The 24243-nt window shown below is 35.9% G+C and overlaps 1 protein-coding gene across 10 annotated transcripts in view; it reads left to right on the top strand.

Annotated features, from left to right (window-relative positions):
* SLF1 (SMC5-SMC6 complex localization factor 1) overlaps positions 1-24243 on the top strand; it is an 80724-nt gene that overhangs the window by 31586 nt on the left and 24895 nt on the right. For 7 of the 10 annotated variants that reach the window (XM_060201169.1, XM_060201170.1, XM_060201174.1 and 4 more), the window contains 9 exons: positions 5223-5366; positions 6817-6963; positions 8911-9054; positions 10760-10882; positions 12434-12487; positions 15047-15205; positions 16000-16163; positions 19334-19465; positions 20339-20504. In XM_060201169.1, coding sequence (XP_060057152.1) covers positions 5223-5366; positions 6817-6963; positions 8911-9054; positions 10760-10882; positions 12434-12487; positions 15047-15205; positions 16000-16163; positions 19334-19465; positions 20339-20504 — 1233 coding nt within the window. The remainder of the gene's footprint in view (positions 1-5222; positions 5367-6816; positions 6964-8910; positions 9055-10759; positions 10883-12433; positions 12488-15046; positions 15206-15999; positions 16164-19333; positions 19466-20338; positions 20505-24243) is intronic. The other 3 variants (XM_060201178.1, XM_060201177.1, XM_060201179.1) reach the window with 3 other exon arrangements.

Below are 24243 nucleotides of genomic sequence, written 5' to 3' on the forward strand. Positions count from 1 at the left end.
TGAATTTTGAAGATGTAATGATTAGAAGTAATTAAGATGACATTTTAAGGCAATTGCTTTCAGTCTTTTAAATATTAGGGAATACTTTCTGATAGGTTTGAAAGGCATTTATTGATTAAATTTAATGTGTTTTGTGTGTGTGTGTCCCACATTTTAGTGTTTTCCTGATGGGTACTACAAAAGCAGTTATAAGCTTTTTAACATCAAACTCTAAAATAATAAAAAATAATAAAATAATAGTGGGCAATAGTATCACACCTGAGAACCTTGGGTATTTTACTTTGAAAAGTAGGAGTTATTTCTAAAGGATTTAGAAATATATTCCTCTACTATATCTCTGCCTCTTTTTCCCTGATGGGGTATATACTGCTCCTCAAGTTGTCTAAGTGGGAACAACCCTCTGGTAATCAGGAATGCAAACTTTTTAAGAAGGGTTAAATTTATACATAGAGAAGTGTAAAGGGCTGGGGAGATAGCATTAAGGATTGCAAACAACCTTCATGCTGGAGGCTCTGAGGTCCCAGGTTCAATCCCTAGCACCACCATAAACTAGAACTGGGCAGTACTCTGCTCTCTTTGTCTGTATGTTTCTCTGTGTATTTCATTGAAATAAATACATTTGTTTTAAGGAGAGAAAAACAGAAAACACAGATCATAACTTTTCTGACAGCCCAATAGAAGACATTTCAGTATGTCTAAAAAGCCAAGCTTGTAGCTTTAGCCAAAACTAGTTCCTTCAGTATTTCTCATATCAGTAGATGCCACAAGGTTTTATTTAATAATATATGTTAGAAACCTGGGGGTAACTGCTTAAACTTTCCTTTCTCTTAACTTCCCACATCTTACTTACTACCAAGTCCTACTGGAATTGCTGCATATAACTCTTCATTCAAACCACTTCTCTCCTTCATTACTAACACTGGAAGTTCATCCTCTATTCCCTGATTAATCATTCTCCCTGGTACTCTACCTTTTTTACTTTTGCTAATTTCCTAATTGTATTTACCTTTTGCTTCTCTGGTCCATCTTACTTCACTTAAAGAAGTTGCCAAAATGTTCCCGGTGACTTCCCATTGCCCTTAGGATAGAGGTGTAAGTCTCTAACATGTTTATTATAAATTCCCACAGGATTCCTGGCTGTAAGGGTACTTTTTCCTGGCTTCTTAATAAGCTAAGTTACTTCCTACCTCAGTGTCTTCTCAAACCTATCTTTTCACCTGAAAAGATCTTAACTGCCTTCCTGCCCTACACTAGTTATTTAGGCAAACATAATGTTGCCTTTTAAGAAGCTTCCTGAATCCCTGTATTATGTCATGTTCTCCTATAACATTTTCTCACAGTGCATTTCCTCGCATGGTACTCAGAACATCTTAATTAATTTAGTGGCTGATTTGATGGTTAATGTTCCCCCTTCTTAACCAAAAGAATTGGAAAGGTTGCAAGGGAGGGGATGGGATACAGAGTTCTGGTGGTGGGAATTGTATGAAATTGTACCCTCTTATCCTATGGTCTTGTCAGTATTTCTGTTTTATAAATAAATTTAAATATATATATATATATATATATATATATATATATATATATATATATATATAATCAAGGATGACTTCTCTGTTTTTGTAATATTTAATCATCTTGCATAAAATCTTTTTTAAAAAATACTTATTCCCTTTTTGTTGCCCTTGTTGTTTTCTTGTTGCAATTATTGTTGTTGTTTTTATGTTGTCATTGTTGGATAGGACAGAGAGAAATGGAGAGAGGAGGGGAAGACCTAGAGGGGGAGAGAAAGATAGACACCTGCAGACCTGCTTCACCTCTTGTGATCCCCTGCAGGTGGGGATCATTACGCAGGATCTTGCGCTTTGCACCACGGGTGCTTAACCCACTGTGCTACCACCCGACTCCCTGCATAAAATCTTGAGTTCTCATTTTATTTTTGTTAGATTAATCTAGAAATTACTAAAGTAGATGTATCATTCTGTAGTTATCTTTCCCTAATGAACAGTAACCCCACAAGCTAGGAGTTTGGCCTTAGTTAATAATAAGTATCTGTTTGGACTATGGATAACCTCCTTGCTCTTTATAGTGATTGGTCTAAGAGAAGACATTTGAGCCAGTAGAGGACCATCAAAATAGCTCCCTTGGATAATGTATTGCTTTGGCCATATGCATGGCCAAGATTTGAGCACAGGCCTCCCACTACTTTGAAAGAAACTTTGTATGGTACTGTGGTTTCTTTCCTGGCTCTCTGCTACTCTGAAAAGTTAGCCTGGAGTGCTGATGCCCCTGTAATAAAAGCAAAAGAGGAACTTCTGGTAGGTTTCTTCAGCATTCTGAAAAGAGATGGCTAATGACAACCCGATTTCTCCCAGATATATAACCTGAATTACTAATGTAGATGGTCTTTTAACTATGAAGAGATAGGTATATGAAGGAGTAGGGCCGTAGAGCAGAAGGTTAAGCGCAGGTGGCACAAAATGCAAGGTTCGAACCCCTAGCCCCTGGCTCCCCACCTGCAGGTGAGTAGCTTCACAGGTGGTGAAACTGGTCTGCAGGTGTCTATCTTTCTCTCCCCCACTTTGTCTTCCCCTCCTCTCTCCATTTCTCTCTGTCCTATGCAACAATGATGACATCGATAACAAAATAATAACTACAACAAAACAACAAAGGCAACAAAAGGGAATAAATAAATATTTAAAAATGTATAAAGCCAGAACCAGAACCCTAGTTGAGATGCTGTGTTAGTTAACTTTGAATCACAATCATTGTTCATGCTACTTACGTTTATTATAGTTGGTTTTCTTACAGCCAAATGCATCTACTCTGATATATTTAATCCGTACAATTGAAAAGTGGTAGTATTAACTATCACCAGAAAGTAATTCTTGATTGGAATAGTAGAAGTACCTGATTTTTCCTTTTTTCTATGGAATGAAATGATTAAAATAGGGAGTTGGGCGGTAGCACAGCGGGTTAAGCGCACGTGGCGCAAAGCGCAAGGACCCCAGTTCAAGCCCCCGGCTCCTCACCTGTAGGGGAGTCACTTCACAGGCGGTGAAGCAGGTCTGCAGGTGTCTATCTTTCTCTCTTCCTCTCTGTCTTTCCTTCCTTTCTCCATTTCTCTCTGTCCTATCCAACGATGATATCAATAACAACAACAATAATAACTACAATAAAACAAGGGCAACAAAAGGGAAAATAAATAAATAAAAAAGAAATAGAAATGATTAAAGTATAGTACATAATAAAATTTTACCTAGAATCTTAATTTGCATTAATCTGAAAACATTCAAAGTCAGCTGCTGAAATACTAGGGGATAGCAATGAGTAGCAACTAAAAATAGCAGATAATCTTTATATTTTCTTATGAAGCATATTCTTTCATAAATGCAAGATTAGATAGGAGTGTGTTCATAACCATTCTTTGCAAATAAAGAAGGCATTTTGTAATCACTTTTGAGGAAAAAGAATGGACAGCTTCATTTTGATGTCTTATTTTTTTCTACCACTCTGGAATAGAATATATTGTATTCCTCTGATAAGGAGATACAGTCTCTCATGCATTTCTTTGAGGTTTTGTTCTCAAGAGTTATTATTCCCTTGTCATGTCATATTCCCTTTTGGTCTCAAGCTCACTTGTGTTACTTTTCTTTTCTTCTGTTCCCTTTATGAGAGTTAAACTACTTTTGCTTTCCTGTCAGCTGGCACTATTATTTTATTTTATTTTACTTATTTCCTAGTCTTTGTTAGTTTCCTAAGAACCAAGACCTGTCTCTGTAGTTGTTGTGTAAGCAGGACTGGGTATGTGTCTAAGGGGGTCTGGATTCTCTCCAGGTTACCACTGGGGTAAGGGCAGGTTTCTACTGGTTATCTTCCTTGGAAGATCTCATATCAGAGCTGTGTGTCTCCTCATTTACATCCTCTTCTCCTCCAGGCTCCTAACCACCTTTTTCCTCCCTTTTGGAGTGTAGTTTCCAGGCATTTCTCTCTATCTTGTGTTTTGTTTATTTATTTACTTATTCACTAGAGACAGAGGGAGGGAAAGAAAGAGACTTGTAGTACTGCTTCATCACTTGCAAAGATTTCCCCCTTCAGGTAGGAACCAGAGGCTTGAACCCAGATCCTTGAGCATTGTAATATGTGCACTCACCCATCTGTGCCACCATCTGCTCCAGTCCCTATCAACTGGTGTTCATTGAATGGTGACATCTGAAATTGATATGGAAATGTTTGTATTCAGCGTTAGAAGAATCAGGGGTTGAGTGATGGTGCAACTGCTTCAAAACACACATTACAGTGCACAAGGACCCAAGTTCAAACCCCTGTCGCCACCTGCAGGAGGAAAGCTTCACAAGCAGTGAAGCGGTGCTACAGGTGTCTCTCTGTCTCTCTCTTTATCTTTCCCTTTCTTGATTTCTCTCTGTCTCTATCCAATAAATAAATAACAATTTTAAAGTAAATTTAAAAAAATAGCCTGTCCTTGCTTCATTATGAATGATAATGGTGAGTTCTTTTGCTCTCTACTGTGTTCTTTGTTTGTTTTTACTGGAGTACTGCTCAACTCAGGCTTCTGGTGGTGTTGGAGATGGAAGCTGGAAACTTTGGTGCCTCAAGCATAAAAGACTTCTTTCATAGCCATTATGTTATCTCCCCTACCCTTCTATTATATATTTTGTTTAAATGCAGTCTATATTGGATTAATTCATCCCATACTTTAGATGATTCTTGATGGATTGTGTCTGAGGGTTTATCCTCCCGTTGAAAAGCATGTGAAATTCAAAGCCTAAACTTGCTTCATCTCTTTTGAATTTTCCTTAACAGATAGTGTATGTATATTCTGACTAATTATTTGATGATAAGAGTAGAAAGGGAAAAAGGTCTAAGTTTCAGTATTTTCATTTTAAATTTTCTGAGGCACTGAAGACAGTCAAATCACTATTCTCAGGTCTTCTCTCTTGTTGTCAATTTGTAGTCTTCCAAAGTGCCTTGAAATTCATATCGGATGTCATACAAGTAAGAGAAAAGTAAAGATCACATGATAACCTTGATAAACCCTCCCTCCACCCCCCACTGATGTTTTACAGGCTTTGATTTAGGGACGTCTATTTTACCCACTTGTCAGACTACCAAAGTGGTTTACAATTATAAAGTTAAATATAAAAAACACATAATATTGACATTATAATTCACTGATCATTTAAACTACCTTTATATATATACAGAAAGAAATTGTGAATGATGAGGATTCCCAAGCCAATTCTGTTTGGCATAATCATAGCAGTAAAGAAAAAAATAAAGATTGTTGGAAAGATACAGAATTACTTGAAATGAAAGGTGCTCTAAGAGAGACCATGTGCAGAACCCAGGTAAATTTTTATGAACTAAAATGTATATGTTTATTGTTCTTGAAAATTGTTTGAGAGGCAGCATATGATGGAAATGACTTCGATATTTTGTTTTTCAAGCTTATGTCAGACTCAGGCTCCATCAAAAACAAATTAACATATAGAATACAGGGCTGGAAAGATAGCACTATGGTTATGCAAGAGACTGTTAAACTTAAGGCTCCAGGGTCCCAGGCTCAATTCCCTGCACCACCAGAAGCCAGAACTGAGCAGTGTTCTAGTAAAAATAAAAATAATAAACCATACAGATAATACCTTTGGTCCACCTACATGTTAGCTCTCAGATTCAGGCAAAAATAGTAAAGTTATGAGCCCATTGGAATATACCTAAAATAGGCCTACTAAATTTCTGGAGACTCCAAATGTCATCTGCTATATTCTTGCCTTTAGGTTCCTGATTACTTAACAATTTGTTCTGCTTTATATCAGTGATTTCTTAGTCACCAGGTTCCAGATGCTACCATGATGCCAACTTGACTTCCCTGGGCAGATGACCTCACCAATGTGTCCTGGAGCCTTGCATCCCCAGAGCCCTACCACACTAGGGAAAGAGAGAGACAGACTGGGAGCATGGATTGGCTTGCCAATGACCATGTTCAGCAGAGAAGCAATTACAGAAGCCATACCATCCACCTTTTACACCCCATAATGACCCTGGGTCCATACTCTCAGAGGGATAAAGAATAGGAACGTGGGTGGTCCGGGAGGTAGCGCAGTGACTATGGCACTAGACTCTCAAGCGTGAGGTCCTGAGTTCAATCCCTGGCAGCACATGTACCAGAGTGATGTCTGGTTCTTTTTCTCTCTCTTATCTTTCTCATTAATAAATAAATAAAATCTTTAAAAAAAAAAAAACCTGCTTAATCAATAAAGCAGAATTTCAGAATTTACACCACAAATTTTGAGTATAAATTGTTGACAGGTAAGAACGCTTTATATAATGCAGGGGTTGTGTTAAACAGAGTGGTTTTAAGTAATCACTGCATGTTGAGAACACACTAGGCATTAGGAACTGTGTGTTTTATATATGCATTATTTATATCAGAGATTCAGAACATAAATCTCAAAATAGAATCTTAACATACTCAACCCATAGACTATAAAATAGAGTCAAGTTAAAATACAAGCTCTGTGACAAGTCCACCCTCTCTCCTCTCAACTCCCCTTCCCTGCTCACTCTTCCCTTCTCCTCTCTTCCTCTCTTTCTCTGTTTCTGTCTTCCCCTTTATCAAAGAAAAAGGAATAAAAGATGTCTAGCAGCAGCAGTGGGGTAGTCATGTGAACATGAAGCTCAGTGTATATCTTATAAAACCTACCTTCCAAAATGCATTTTCCTGCTGTGACTTGCACTGGTTGTGTTGAAGCTATGGCTAGCCCATAGTCTGACTAAAGTATTTTTATACATCTGCAGAAAGCAATGCAAAATCACCCTGAAGATATTAATGTTAGCTCAGTTTTGACTGAACATCATAAAAAAGAAAAAATCAGAGATTCCAATAAAGACTTGAAATTCATTAAAATGAGAAATGTCTTAGGAAGGCACACGTTTGGAATTCAGGTAAGACCTTTCAGATTCAAAGTAATTTTATAGACTTCACATCATTTTTCTAAATTTTCCAAATAAGTCATTCCATCAAGTTCTTTCATCTGAAATACATATAAAAGTATTTATGAAACCTCTCCGTACAACTTTAGAAATAATACAGAACAGGTGGCACACCTGGTTGAGCGCACATTATAATGTGCAAGGACCCAGGTTCGAGCCCCTGGTACTCACCTGCACGGGGGAATGAATCTTTGCAAGTGGTGAAACAGGGCTGCAGGTGTCTCCCTTTCTCTCTCCCTCTCTATCTCCCCCTACGCTCTCGATTTCTATCTACCCAATAAATAAAGATAATAATAAAAAATAAAAGAATACAAAACAGTACCTTGCACCCACCAACTAGTTTAACATATGTAGTATTCCCAGTTCCTTAAAATCCTGTTGTGTTAAAAAAAAAAAAAGACAAAGAACCTATTTTGTGTTTATTTTAGTAACATCTCAGAATTTGTTTTAATGTTGTTTTCTTGTTCTTCATCATTCTTTTACAAACTGCATATGTCTTTATGATATATTATTTAGTTTTGCCAGCTAATGAACTTTCTATCATTCACAGTACTTATACTCTTCTATAACTGGCTTCCTCCCTTCCTCCCTACCTCCTTCCTTCCTTTTCTGTTCCTTCTTTCCTTCCTTCTGTCCTTCCTCCCTCCCGCTGTTTTTTCTGAGATATATGTTTAATTATTTCCATGGCTACATTGTTGGTCTGCTTTACTATAAGTAAGTTTTTTTGTTGTTGTTGTTGTTGTTGTTCTTGTTTTATGGAGCTGGGGCCTTGCACATGAGCTTCCTCTGGTGCCATAGTACCCCTACCTCGTGCTGTAACCCATAGCTGAGTAGATTGCAAGATACACGCCCGACCTAGTAAGCTATGTCTTCTTCCCTGTAAATTAATGGGTTTCTTTTTGTTGACTTCTGTCTGATTTTTTTGTTGTTGTTGTTTTGGTTTTTTGCTACCATGGGGGGCTTAATGTCTATAGGATGATTTTATGGCCCCTGATGACAGTCCTACTCCTCTTCTTCCCCCCCCCCCTTTTTTTCTTATAGAGACAGAATTAGGGAGAGAAAGGGCCAGCTAGTGGCACACACATTACCATGTTCAAAACCCCAGTCCCCACTTACAGGGGGTTAAGTTTCATGAACTGAAACAATGCTCCAGGTGTCTTCCTTTCTCTTTCCAGCTCAGTCTCCCCCTCTCCTCTCATTTTCTCTGTCTATACTCAACAAATTTTAAAAAATTAAAAATAAACGATAGGGATAGAAAAAGCGACACCCGCAGCACACCTCCACTGCTCAAAGAGCTTCTGTCTCTTCAGGTAGGGGTCTGAGGGCTTGAACTCAGGTCCTCGCACATGGTAACTTATGCCCTCATACTGGACAAGCCTCTATCCTGCCAGATTGATAAGCTCTTTTGTAGTTGTGAATGATAGTACCATAAACATTGTGGGTTTTCCCTTTTGTGACTTTTGGTGCTCATGTTCCGTAATTTCTTTAGTTTAAGAATTACTGAGCCATGGGGACTGTACTAGGTTATGCCAAACTACTTCTCAGAATGTTTTACTTACTAATGCATACCTATTCCAACAGTAGACAATTATTGTTGTTGTTGACAGTGGGGCTTCATTGCTCCAGGCTAACTTTTTCAGATAGAAGAGAGCAACAGGGAGAGAAAGTTTCCTTCAGTATAGTGGGGACCTGACTCAAACCAGTGTTGTGCACATGTCAAAAGCACACTTTACAAGTAAGCTATATTGTTGACCCTTTTTGTAACTTGTAATGTGTTATGCTTGTATTATAAATATATGTATGTGTTATGTAAGTCAGACTTGTTGAATTTGTTTGAACTCGGTAATTTAAATCATTCTTGCTGAGCTGTGTTTAATTGTGATCTAAATGGATTATAAGGAAATTAAGAAAAAGGATGAAGATATCCAAAGGAGTTATATTGTGAGAAAAAAATGTAAAAGAGAAAAAGAAAGAGATTCCAGGAAGGACATGGAGCATAACAAGCTTAAAACCGCTTTACGAAAGCACATGCATATAGATCAGGTAAAACTCAATAAGCAAAGTTAAACACTTTTAACTTTCTTAATATAATCTGCACATAAAATCTGATTTTGTGATTACTTACTACATTAAATATAACATGCATCTATTGTAAAATCTTTAATTTATCTGGCATGCTTTAATAAATACTATAATTACTGTTCACAAAGGTTTTTTTATTATTATTATTTATAAAACGGAAACACTGACAAAAGCATAGAATAAGAGGGGTACAACTCCACACAATTCCCACCGTATCCCATCCCCTCCCCTGATAGCTTCCCTGTTCTTTATCCCTCTGGGAGCATGGACCCAGGGTCATTATGGGGTGCAGAAAGTGGAAGGTCTGGCTTCTGTAATTGCTTCCCCACTGAACATGGGCATTGACAGATCGATCCATACTCCCAGCCTGTCTCTCTTTCCGTAGTAGGGTGAGGCTCTGGGGAAGCGGGGCTCCAGGACACATTGGTGTGTGAGATTGTCTGTCCAGGGAAGTCTGGTTGGCATCATGGTAGCATCTGGAACCTGGTGGCTGAAAGATGAGTTAACATATAAAGCCAAACAAATGGTTGACTAATCATGAACCTAAAAGCTGGAATAGTGTAGATGGGGTGAGGGGTCCTCCGCTTTGTAGATAGTTAGTAGGCATATTTTAGTTGTATTCCAAAGGGCCCATGACTATACTAGTTTGGTTTTTCTCCCTTTTACACAGGTGCACAATAAAATTTAATTCAAATATATTTTGTTTTATCTAATGTGACAACAAAGAGGAAGGAATGAGAGAGAGAGAGAGAAACACCAAATTAGCATTCAAAAAATAAATAAAATTCTTAAAATGAAAAATATCTCAGGACTGCTACATATATATAATTTAGGAAATACATTCTAATCTAAATTTTAATTTTTATCATTCAATTCCCCAGTCTAAAACAGACCATATTTTACAAGATAACTTATCTTTTTAAAAAAATATATTTTATTTATTTATTTACTATTAGATAGAGACAGGGAAAAAACTGAGAGGGGAGGAGAGGTAGAGAGGGAAAGAGACAGATCAACACCTGCAGCCCTGCTTCACCACTCATGCAGCTTCCCTCCTGCAGGTGGGAACCAAAGACTTGAACCCGGGTCCTTGTACACTGTGATGTGTGCACCAAACCAGGATAACTTGTCTTTCAAAGGGGATCCTTCTTAATTGTTTTGCTTGTTCTATAGTATAGCTTTATTTTATATTCTAAATCATAGCACGTGTATATACATATATTCAAAAGGATCTCAGAAAAAAATAGTAAATGTAAATAAATGATGGAACATGTTTTCTGTAAACCTTGAAACAATAAAAAAAGTTCCCAAAAAATTGGAACAGATTAAAATGAAAAACACTTTAAGAAAGTACATCAGTCAATTTGTTACATCTTTCCAAATTAAAATATTGATATTTGCAGAGTGCTGAGCTGGTATAGTGACTCTACACATGGACTCTGAGGCAGACAGAGCTGCAGGTTCAAAGCCTGTCCTTGCCTGTTCACCGCTGTGGGGGAAAAAAGGAATTTCACCACACAGTTTTTATATATACTATGGATATTATATGGATCTTTGCTTTGGTTAACACTGTATTGATGGGTTCTTGTGTTTTGTTGTCTGTTGTGATATTTGCCATTTGTATTGGTACTAGCACATTGTCTAAAATATTGTTATGCATATGCAGAAAGAAGTGAAGAAATCTTGTTTTGCTGACCATGGCAAAGAATCAAAAGCCCAGACTATTCGAACAGATATGGATATTGCTGAAATAAAAAATGCCTTATGGAAGCATATATATAGAGCTCAGGTAGATCAAAGTATTCTAAGAATCTGTATAGTTTCCTGTCCTCTACAACCAAAATATGATGATGTGTGGCTACTTGTTATGTTTAATGTCTTTTAAAATATTTTTCATACTTCCTTGATTTTTTTATGAACAGTAAAGTATTGGATATTTTGTAAATGTGCTTATTTATACTTCAATGTTCTTATAGATAAGTTATATATTTGCAAGCTGTGATAATTTATTTCTGCACATTTTCTAGCCTAGTGTTGAAAGATGAGGACTAGAGGATCTTTTTTTCTATTTTCTGGGCTCAACCTCAGGCCTTAAGTCTCTTGAGTTTGGAGATGGAGCATTTTCAGTGTTTTATTTCTATCTACCCTCAATGATACAGGGTAGATAGAAATATCTAATAATAGTGACAGGCATTTTTGTATAGTAACTTACATCTTTTGTGACGCTATTAAGGGGTAAAATGTGTTTTTCTTCTTTTTTTTTTTTTTCCTCCTTTGGTCCTCAGGGTAACAGGAATTGTTGCCTCTCCCACAGCAGCCACTGTTCAAATATCATAGGCTTTTGCCATGAGGGAGATTTTATTTATTCTCCCATCCTATCTCCTTTCTTTTGCTTGAGTACCTGGTGATATCCATAGAGATCTTCCTATTGGCTGCAAATTACGGTTGCATCTTTGACACCAGGGGTGCTGTTTTCTCATACAAGTCCAGACTTGACCTTTAGAAAGTGGTGATAAATATTAGTTATAATTTCCTGGCCCTTTTTAATGGCAAACTCCTCGTCCTGCCTTGTTATCAGCCTTCAATTAGCACTCATATATTCTTGGATACTTCTGTTTTCATGTTTCTGCTTAGCTTTGCACTAAGACCTCGGCTTAATAGTCTCACAAAAAATTATTTGATATATTCTTCTTGTTCATAATATGAAAGGACCTTTCATTCTAACTTGTTTATATTCTAAGTGGGATGCTTTAACTTGTATATATTTTTTACTTAGTTACAAATTTAAGCATATTTTATAGTCTCACCTTTTTTATATCTCTTCTTCTGCCAATTGCTGATTTAGAGTCTCTTTTTAATTGTTCCATGAAGGTGTTTTATGTCAGTTTTTGTCACTGATTAAAGGATCAGGATATTATCTCTTTTACATTCATTGCAGATTTCAGCAAGTTTTTTAAGCAAATACACAGATGTCGTTATTTTAAAGCAATGGAGAAAGATCTAGCATTTGACTAAATAGAAAACATGTAGACTCTTAAGTTCTCTACTTATGTTTCTAATTATTAAGTACTGAAAAAGTATTCAGAGGATCTTCAGGTCTTCAAATTGAGTATGATTGTACCTTTCAGGTTACTTTAATTTAGCAGGAGAAAGTGAATACTGTTCATACTCATGAGTGCACCATTAACCTAAAATTATGCAAGCCACCAAATCAATTATAACTGCTGTGTTCTTAAATCTGTTATTTAAAGTTTGCACAAGGTTTTATGCTTTGTGAGCTGAAGAGTAATATTCCAGCTCAAAATATTTAATTTTAACAACGTGGTTGTTATTTTTATAGGCCGTCAGATACAACTGCATTAGAAAAGATAAACAACCAGTATACAATGTAGAGGTAAGAGGCCTGGCTGAAGTATGGTGGTGATGGGACAAAAAAAGAAGCTTTGTGTTTTGTTATACTTAAGTATTTTTATATAAAGGATTATAGCCACTATACAGCAAATTTTCCTAGCCAAATTGAAATGTAGTTTATTTAATCAAAAATTAAAGAAAAACTTCCGGTTTTTAGTCATGCTTCCTCTATTTCTAATGTTTTGTTTATTTATTGGATAGAGACAGGGAGACATAGAGAAGGAAAGAGAAAGTAAGAGGCACTTTTAGCACTACTTCACCACTCATGAACTTTCCCACCGTAGATAAGGACCGGGGGGCTTAAACCTGGGTTCTTGTGTATTTTTAACATGTGCACTCAACCGGGTACACCACTGCCCAGACCCCAAAATAGCAATTTGTCAAAATTAAAACTAAAATAGTTATACATCACGTGTGTATATCTATGTATACATAGATAGATATACACATAGATAGATAGATAGATAGATAGATAGATGGATAGATACATACATACATATATGTACATGTAAGAATTGACAGTGAATTTGTTCCTTGTGTTCATCATGCTTGGGCATATATCCCTGTTCTCACATTGCATAAGTTTCATAATTACCATTTTTCAGGTTAACTTTCTGATATATTTATAGAAGCATATTATATATCCTTTATATCTTTATTTAAATCTTTTTTGTTTTAATGTGTATAAGCTTTCCATATTTTTATTTTTAAATCAGAGTAGTTTCATTTAAATTGTTAAAAATTGATAAAGAATGTACTTTGAGGCACTCTTTGTTATATTAATATGCTTCATGGATTAATGTTTATATTACATAAAGTATACATAATATGTATAATATTTTTTATATTCTAGAAGTTGATACTTCTTGTAAATGTTGACTGTGACATTGTACTAGTCTATCTCTTTTATCGTTTTATTGGAGTTTTAATGGTTTACAGTAAAGTTATTGACACATGGGTCCAATTTCTTTTTTATTTTTATTTATTTTTTTTAGAGTAGATGAAATTTTTTTTAATTTATTTTTTTTATTTAAGAAAGGAGACATTAACAAAACCATAGAATAAGAGGGGTACAATTCTGCACAATTCCCATAACCCGATCTCCATATCCCATCCCCTCCCCTGATAGCCTTCCCATTCTCTGTCTCTCTGGGAGTATGGATCCAGGGTCATTGTGGGTTGCAGAGGGTGGAAGGTCTGGCTTCTATAATTGCTTCCCCGCTGCTGAACATGGGCGTTGACTGGTCGATCCATACTCCCAGCCTGCCTCTCTCTTTCCCTAGTAGGGTGGGGCTCTGAGGAAGTGGAGCTCCAGGACACATTGATGGGGTCGTCTGTCCAGGGAAGTCTGGTCAGCATCTTGCTGGCATCCGGAACCTGGTGGCTAAAAAGAGAGTTAACATACAAAGCCAAACAAATTGTTGAACAATCATGGACCTAAAGACTGGAATAGTGCAGATGAAGTGTTGGGGGGTATTCCTTGCATGCTCTTGTGTACTTCTGCTTTCAGGAATATATTTTCCCCTAGTTTATGGGCACGGGTGAACTTATGCTCTATCTCGGGGGACCTGGACTATATCTAGGTTTGGGGACTTTACTGGGGAGTGGAACACCTGGAATGGAATTAGAGAATACTATGAAAGGAAAGGTCTCACCCGAGTGATGAAGTTGAAGGGTTGTCATTCCACACCTGAAGTCAATTAGTTAATTATGTATTTGATAAAGACAGAAATCAATAGGGAAAGGGGGAATAGAGAGAAAGAAAGAGAAGCCTGTAGCACTACTGCACCACTTCTGAAGTTTCCCCCTGCAGGTGGAAACTGAGGCTTGGACCTTTGTCCTTACACATTGCGGTATGTGCAGAGGTACAGTTTTAGTTTAATAGGCATTGCTTGCTGCTGCTTTTTTTTTCTAGTTTTTAATTCCCCCCTGGCTTGTAGCTGGGTATTGGTCTTTGCACCACCACTTCTAGCAGCCAGTTTTTCTGCTTTTTGTTTTGTTTTGTTTTTGTTCTTTCTATTTTATTTGATAGGACAGAGAAAAATTGAGAGGACTAGGGGAGATAGAGAAAAAGGCAGACACATGCAGAACTCATGAATTATCCCCGCAGGTGGGGAGTTGGGGCTGGAACCCGTGTCCTTGCAGATGTGTTTGCTCAACTAGATGTGCCACTGTTCTGCCATCAGGCTCCCCCACACCACTGTTTGCTTCTAAGCTTATTAGCAAAAAATAATTTTGCATCAAAAAACTATAGTTACAACTAAGGTCTCATTATTAAAACTTTCAAATCTCTTTTTAAAATCATCTTTTAAAGGTAGTATTTTCTCTACAACAGGATAATAGCTATAATGATAATGTATGTTTTGTAATACTTTGTAGTAGTTGTAAAGCACATTATCCTTTTCAAATCACATAATAACTATGTAACACAGGTAAGAATTACATTCACTTTACAGATGAGAAAATTAAAGATCCTTATTAATTCACAGTTTTATCCTGGAATTTTGTCTTTCTTTTAAGTCATAGATTATTTCAATTTCAGGTTAAAAATGCTGAGTTTCCCAGAGGTATATTAAATCTAATTGAAAGCCTCATTGAAGGTCAGTTTTTTAAAGAAGCAATTGAAGAACTTTCTTCTTTACAAGCACATTATATTCCTCCGGTTTGTCTTCTTCGTGCTCTTCTAGAAAACTTACTGCAGGTGAGAGCTATCTTAAGAGTTTCAGCAATCGTTCAAACAGTGTAAAATTGTGAACCTCTTTTTAGTTTTTGTTTGTACCTGTTCTTTTCGTTATGTTCTCTTCATTTGAACAGGGGATGGTGGCATCCATTTATTAATGTTTCTGTTTTTAAACTACTAGTTATCACTATAAGTGATTTGACTTATTGTGTGTATTTTTTTTTTTCATAATTTCCAAGGCAATGCTCTCCTGGGAAAACACTACCTTAGTTTTCTATGACCCTAACGTATCTAACATAAGCACATTGCAGCGATCTACAACGTCATTTGATAAATTATTCCTTTAGTAAATTGCTAACCATAAATTTTTCATAGTATATACAGACACTAAACATATTTCTTCAACTTTGAAAACAATTAAGAATAGTATTTCATAAAGGTAATCTTTTTCATTTTCTTTATCAAGATACCAGTTTGAAGAAATAGTAAGTTAAACTGTGTCAAATTAATAATGATAACCAATAAAAAGACTGCATGAAAAGATTCTTACTTTCACTGCCTTCAAATCACAGGTAGAAACCTGATCTCACTATATAGACATTGCATATAAATTAGTTCCAGTAACTAGGAATATTGTGCCTATGAATATTTTCTGTATTGTGCCTCTTGCTTTCAATGTTTAGTTAGAGATGAGACTTTCACCTGTTCTTAAACACATGTTCTAGGCAAGAAATTAAGGCCAAGCCTACTAAGTTCTAGACTGAATGAGCTGGTGAAATTGATAGTGTTTTTGTTTGTTTGTTTTCAAATAATAGGATAACATAGATACATTTTCTGGCCGATACTTTCACATATTGTCAGTTCTTCTTCACCTTCATCCACCTTGGAAGTCCCCAGCCATGTCAAAATATTACTTAGAGTTGTTTCAGTGCCCAACTTGTATGAAAGGAACCTGGTCTCTAATAGAAGTGCTTATCAGGTAAGGATATGCAAAGACTAAATTCTATCTAGTAGAATTTTTTTAGACACTTGTTAGCATGAGGAATTAACATTTCTTTTTAAACATTATATGTCTGCATATAATGTTTCCAGGTTGTGTTTATTGTGCTTTTCTTATAAATGGCCAAATCTAAATGGATTGTTAATCACTGTAATAGAAATATAATCTTCAGTGGAATACATGAAATGGTTTTACTAGAAAGCCAAGTCATTACTTACTTGATAATTTTTAAGAAAAGTGATAAAATTTGAATGCCACCAAATTTTGCTCTTCAGACATATTTTTATAGCTATATAGTGTCTTTTCTCTGTTAATTTTTAGCTAGAAAGAAATTTAAATTTTGAAAGTGAATGTTTCCTAAATATGTCATCTTTTTCATGTTCGACACATGCTCTCATCTGCCCAGAAACTTCCAGTCTTTGCTCTCTTGGGAAACCTTCTGTTTGTCCTCTTTCCAGAAAAGAACTAATAAAATTTCCTTTTTCCTCAAATATGTCTCTGTAACTATAAACCCTCTTTTACTGGGAATATGTTTCATTTATGTGTTACTTTTAGAAGGTTCATAGCAGTGGGGGACATTTGACTGAGATTAAAACAATAACTGTAGTTCACTCTTTGGGGTTGTGATTGTATTAAATTTGAAATGAACTTGTCAGTTAGCTACAGGCATTTCCTTATTTTTTTTTTTTCTTTTAGTCACTTCTGATGATTTGACTGTGTTACATTTGAAATGAGCTGGTCAGTTAACTATAGGCATTCACTTCCCCACCCTGCGCGCACGCGCACGCGCACGCGCACACACACACACACACACACACACATATACCTTTTAGACATCTCTGGTACTTTATTGCTCCAGGATGGCTTTCATATAGAGAGAGACAGCAAGCACAGCATCAAATCTTTCTTCAGTGGTGTGGAGGTTGGGCTTGAACCTGGGTCTCATGCATGGCAAAGCAGCACACTCCAAGTGGGCTGTTTTGCTGGCCCACTTTTATTCACCTTTTCAACATTTATTGAGTTATTACTGATGTGTCAAGTACTATATTGTATTTTACGGGTAAAAAATAGTAAATAAGGGTGGGGGAGATAGCAAACTGATTTACACACAGACTTTCATACCTGAGACTTGAAGGTCTTAGGTTCAGTTCCTAGAGGTACTGTTAAGTCAGAGCTGAGCAGTGCTGTGGTAAAACAACAACAGTGATGATGATGCTGAGAATAATGACAATAAAATAAGTGCTATACTTTTGAAAGTGACTGAAATGTAAATGAAATTTAACACAACAGTACTAGCTCAGCTGTACATAGTATGTGATATAAGGATATATGACTTATATTAAGAATGGCAAGTGATACTCTTTAGTTACTGTCACAATCTTTACTTTAAAGCCCTGCTGCTTGTATAAACTATTGCAGTGCTTGTTTTATTGATCTAGCTTCTATTTTTCCTCTTTGCCTCCCAAAGTGCTCTAGTTAGTTCTTTCCAAACTGATCATGTTATTTCTCAGATAAATATCCTTTACCACTTCATGTAGAGGAGACAGTTCAGATTCTTTAGCAAAAGATTTAGCCCTTGTATATTTTACCATTCTCATCATCACCATTTTCCCAAAGGTACCCAGTAACTCAAATTTTCTTTTCCCTGTCTCTTACCTCTTATATTTTCACTGGACTCACACACTCCTCCATCCTTTATTCCTGCTATGCCTCAAATATCTGTCCAACTCCTGATAACCCTTTAAAATACACCTTAGGTGCCACTTCCTAACACTTCCTTTCCTTTCAGTTTGTTCCTCGCATCAGCCTCTATCTGAAGAGTTGGTAGTCAGTCTTAAGCACATTCATGCTTGGTGTTTAATATAGCGCCTGGGGCATAATGATGTGTTTAATAATTGTTTGGATTAATTAATTGATACTATAGGAGATTTAATTTTGACAGCTTAAAAGTAGACTTTGTAGTAAGTAAAAGTACCCGGATTTCCTTTCAAAATAATTAGATGCATGTGATCTGGGAAGATGGTGCCTAGGGAAGAGGTTGGCATATACATGAACTGCCAATATTCACCTGCTTTAAAATGTGTTCAAAGTATTCTAGAGTATACATTTGAAGGAAAAGATACTATGATTGTCATCTGTAGTTGTAACATAGACTGAATAACCAAATAGAACGTGGAACACATTTTAAACCAGTTCTAATTACTAAATGAATTATGAAATTTAGTGAATATTAAGGATCCTCTTACCTTAATAATACGATATTCAAAAGGAAAACAAAGAGAGTCGGGCAGTAGTGCAGCGGGTTAAGCACACATGGCGCAAAATGCAAGGACCGACGTAAGGATCCCGGTTTGAGCCCCCGGATCCCCACCTGCAGGGGAGTCGCTTCACAGGTGGTAAAGCAGGTCTGCAGGTGTCTAACTTTCTGTCCTCCTCCCTGTCTTTCCTTCCTCTCTCCACTTCTCTGTTCTATCTAACAAAGACGACATCAATAGCAACAACAATAATAACTACAACAAAAAAAGGGCAACAAAAGGGAAAATAATTTTTTAAAAAAAAAAGGAAAACAGTGGAATGGATAGAAAATTACAAGTACACTTTTAATATAATTGACTGTATTGTTGGAAGAAGAGTGCCTAGGCTCTATCTCTTTTGGAGCTTTTAGAAATCTAAGTTCTTAAAAAAAAATAACAGTGAAATTATGTTATCAGTACAGCTCAGTAACCACTAACCATATGACATTGGTTAAATTTGAGTAATAGTTAAAAATTTAAGCCCTTAAGTAATAGTAGATAAAATAAAGCTGAGTAAGATAAGAATTATGGACACTATGAATCGAGAATGCAGATATCTGTTTGATCGAAGAGCAAATTTTTTTTTCAGTGAAAATGGAATACAAAGGGAGAACACAAGATGATGGAGAAAAACAAATCTCTATTATTATAAAGTTTTAGATGTTAAAAAGTTAACTGCACGAGGTGGTAATATATACTTTATATATGTCAAAAATTAATTTTGCTGTGTCTGTATTTTATGAAAGCAAATTTTATAAAGATTCTCCCAGTGCTCTAAAATCATAAATGCTTTTGTTCAGATATTACTCAGTGAATTGCTAGTGTATTATAGATTCCTGGGTTCATGTTTTTCAGGTCTTGTCTTTTCAATGAAAAGTTCTGTCATCAGATTTCAGAAAATATTGTTGACTCTAAGGTGCTTCACCTGACACTGCTCAAATTTTTCTTTAACTTAGTTGAAAGTGAAGTAAGACATCTGAGTCAAAAGTAAGTTTTAACCACAAAAACTTCTAAATTGTAAGAATAATTTTTCTCATCATTGTTTACATGTTTCTTTTTTTAAATAACTGCTTTGTCATGTGAAGTACATTTATTTAAAAGTATTTCCCAGGGCCAGAGAAGTAATATAATGGTTAAGCAAAAGGCATTCATGTGAAGGGTCCAAACTCCAAGTCTCAGTATATTCCTCCACTAGGAACCAGAGTTAAGAATTGCTCTGGTCTCTTTCTTTCTTTCGCTCTCACTCATTAGAATAAATGAAATCCTTGAAACAAGAGAGAGCAGTAAACACTTTAAGAATATATATATTTTTGTATATTTATTTTATTTATTTATTCCCTTTTGTTGCCCTTGTTGTTTTATTGTTGTAGTTATTATTGTTGTCGTTGTTGGATAGGACAGAGAGAAATGGAGAGAGGAGGGGAAGACAGAGAGGAGGAGAGAAAGATAGACACCTGCAGACCTGCTTCACCACTTGTGAAGCGACTCCCCTGCAGGTGGGGAGCCGGGGTTCGAACCGGGATCTTTATGCCGGTCCTTGTGCTTTGCGCCACCTGCGCTTAACCCGCTGCGCTACAGCCCAACTCCCTAAGAATATTTTTAAGCACTATCTTTAAGTAATACTAAAATTCATATTTTGGGGGTCTTATATTTATATTTTATAGTCTTAATGCACCTTTTATATTTATAATTTAAATATTAAAATATACTAGTAGACATTTTATATCTCTATTTATAATTTAGATTTTCTTTTACACCTCTATATTTATATAAATTTTCTTTTGGAAAAATTATAATATACTTAATAGCTATAGTGATCAGATAGTATAAAGATCTACTTTTTATTCATATTTTCATTAGGCTGTATGACTGGTCAGATTCTCAGAGTCTGAAAATAACAGGAAAGGCAGTTCTTCTTGAAATCTTTTGGTCAGGAAATGAGAGTTCTGGACTATTGACCAAACCAGTAAATATGCTTTTGGAATGGACTATATATTCTCATAAGGAAAAAAGCAAATCTAATGATGTAAGTAAAATTATTTATATATTGATAATTGCCTATGAAAAGGATATATCTTTGAGTCATACATATTTTCTTTCCTTTATTCTTTGAATTAGTGGGAAAAAATTACGATCTATTGAAATTTGTCATTGTTCCTATCTCTTTATTTTATCTAATTGTAAGGCAAAAAAAGAAAAAGAAACCTTTGGAGGCCTGTCTTTATTATCTTCAACCAGGACATTTTAGCTTGGGACAGTTATTTGATTATCATTAAGAAGTATTCCATTACTGATTACTCTAGACTTTTCATTTTTGAAATGTCAGCTGTTAAAGAAATTAAATTTAAAAAGATTAAATCCATTTTGTTTTCTTGTATGTTACTAATAAAAAGTTACAGAGTATGTGCAAATCTTTCTTGTTCTTAAGAGGTTTACTCAACTGTTTTCTTCATAAGTAGATGTTATCTGATCTTGTAGCTTTATTTATTTGTATTGGATAGAGACAAATTGAAAAGAGGGAGCGATAGAGAGGGAGAGAGACAGAAAGACATCTGCTTCACTGCATCTACACTCTCGTGAAGCTTTTCCCCTACAGATGGGGATCAGGGTCTTGAATCTGGGTTCTTGTGCTCCGTAATATGTATACTTAACCAGGTACACTACCTCCTGGCCCCATTTTATAGCTTTAAAAAGTCGTGATTTTAGTGTGTTAAAATAGTATCTGAAGTTCATTTGAGAGGGGGCTGGGGGAGATGAGACTTGCAGCACTGCTTCACTGCTCATGGTGCTTTCCTCCTACAGGTGGGGACCCGGGGCTTGAACCTGGAGCCTTGCAAACTCTAACGTGTTTGTTCAAATGAAAGGCGCCACCATCTGACCCCTCATTTCTTTTCTTCTATGTTTCTTCCATTATTCTGTAGGAGAAAGAAGGGAGAAAGGTCACTTGGTAGAGTGTATCCATTATCATGTGTGAGGACTAGATTTTGAACTCGGGATTGCCTGTAGGGGGAAGGAAAGTTGTATGATTTGTGGAATGGTGCTGCAGTGTTTCTCCTTCTCTCCCTCCCTATTTTTCACCACCACCACCCCCAAAAAAGACATCAAGAACAGTAGACTCATGCAGAGACTGAGCTCCAGCAAGAAAGCTTTGTATGACATATTTTGGCTAGCAGTTTTATCTTTTTGGCTAGCAGTTTTATCTTTTAGTATTATGAATTTTTTCCTACGCTGTAGAGTTTCTGCTGGGAAAGTTAATGTTCACCTATTGGTGATACCTTCAGTTCTTCTTCCCTAGCCATCATTAGTGTTTAATTTTTTTGCTCAAACTCTTGATGGTTTCACTAATAAGTGACTTGGTGTCAGTTTTTTCTTTTCTTTTTTTATTAACTCTTTAGGATTAATCAATATACCTTTATAATTCTACTGTCAACACAAATTAAGGGTATTATAAGAAATTAAAAATCTTGTTAGTCCAGAATATTGCCTTATCCAAGTAGTCTATAATTTGACTCAATTCATGGTAAGAATTTTTTCCTCTGATCTAACTTCATTTTTTATATCATCTTATTGGGGTGTTGTTTATTTACAGTACAGTTGTTAACTCATGGGTACAGTTTCCAATCTCCATGTGAAAGGTGACTGCAGAATACTCACAGACAGCTCATCATCAGAACCTCAGGGTTCTCTCCACTACCTCCCTTCCACTCCTTCCCAGAGTCCTTTGCTTTGGTGCAATATATCCCACCCAGTCCAAGTTTCACTTTGTGTTTTCCTTTTCTATCCTTGTTTCTTAAGCTCTCCCCTATAAATGAGATTAGCTGGCATTTGTCCTCTTTTTGGCTTATCCTACTTAACATCAAGTTCCAGCCAAGATGTGGCAAAGGAGATGACTTCATCATGTTTAATAGCTGCGTAATATTCCATTATGCATATACCACAACTTTCTTAGCCACACATCTGTCCTTGGACATCTGAGTTGCTTTCAAATTTGGGCTGCTAAAATTGTGTGGCTATGAACATAGGTGTACATAGATCACTTTGAATATATGTTTTTGTGTCCTTTGCATAAATCCCCAGGAAAGAAATTGCTGGGTCATACGGTAGGTTCATTTTAAGAGTTCTGAGCTATTCAATAGTTACAGTCTATGTCGATTATTCTATGTTTGAAGTCTTTGCATGTCTATCCATTGGTTATTTCTGCTTTTTATTTCTTTTATATTTTTATATCCAGTTTGTCATGTACTATAAATTGCACTAAAAATTCTATGCAAAAGCTACCTATGACAAAGACACATAAATCTTTGTCCAGAAAGAATTTTTGTGTACCCAAGTACCTATCTAGTCAAGGGCTATGCTAACCCAGTATAGAGCTTCAAAGGTTCCTGAATAGTATGTGTAAAGCACAGAACTACAAATACATATAGTTTTTACTTCTGAGTCACTCTTTAAAGAGTGAAACCTGCTCTCCAGAGTCCTAGCATTTTCGGAATCAGGTTTTGGACTATGTCTTCTATTCCCTTTTTCTTCTAGATTCCAGAAACCATATAACTCAGTATCTCTGTTCTTTCTCTGGGACCAGCAAATGTCCATAAGGCAAAGTCAACTAGCATTGAGTACTTTGCTTGGCATTAACCTTGTAGATCTTGGTCTGGCAATTATAACTTTTTTTTTCTTATTGCCACCATGGGGGTCTTGGCACTGGCACTAGGAATGCACCAGTCCCAGTGTTTTTTGTTTGTTTGTTGTATTTTGTTTTTCCTATTTGGGTAGGACAAAAAGAAATTGAGAGGAGGGTTAGATAGAGAGGGAGAGAGAAAGATACCTGTATATCTTCTTCACTGCTTGAGAAATGTCCCTACTGCAGGTGCGAAGTGGGCAATCGAACCTGGATCCTTGAGTAAGATAATATGTGCACTTAACTGGGTACACCACCGCCTGGCCCTGCAATTATGACTTTTCAAAAGGCATTTTGCATATTCCGTTCAACCTATTGGGGAAAAAGTTTGTGAGACTTTTTCAGAATTACTTAGGTCTCCAATATAGTAAAAGAACTCTCTAACTTCTTTTTTTAATGTTTTCTGTGTAGGGGATGTCTGTGGCATGCCTTAAAAAACAGAAATTTGAGGCCCTTATTTTGTTACTGAAATGCTTAGGTTGCTTGTTAATATAACCAGACTTCTTTGTGATCAAATCCTATTTTGTTACAGAACAATGTTAGGAGGCACTTTATTATAAATGTGTCTAGTTTAAAGATAAATTTGACTACAAATGTATGTAAATTATAGATATTCAGCTAGTTTAGAACTGTTTATATACTTTATTGCCAATTGAGTATAGTACTGTATACTGAAACTGTAAACATCAGTTAACATCTGCTTTCTGTATATATTTTAGACAATAGAATCATTAGTTAGAAAATACTACTTTATTATAAAATTTTCTCACTTGGTTAAATACAATTTCTCACATAACTGAAAACAATAATAAAAATGATATTTGTACAATTTTATGAAATCACCAGTGACTACCACAAAAGAATTTCTGTAGGAAATACTGGTGTAGATAGTAACATATTTATACAGACTAAACTTGATTTTTGTTGAAATTTATAAGTAGATTCTACATGTTTGTGAAGCATTCTGCAACAAATTGTAGCATCAGTTTAATATGAGAGCTCACTTTAAGCTTTGCAAATTAATATTTTCTTTAACATTTAACTTACTTAAATTCATATGAATTGCCTTTAATTTTGTTACCTGGTAGAA

The sequence above is a fragment of the Erinaceus europaeus genome, chromosome 11 (assembly GCF_950295315.1).
Source record: "Erinaceus europaeus chromosome 11, mEriEur2.1, whole genome shotgun sequence".
NCBI lineage: Eukaryota > Metazoa > Chordata > Mammalia > Eulipotyphla > Erinaceidae > Erinaceus > Erinaceus europaeus.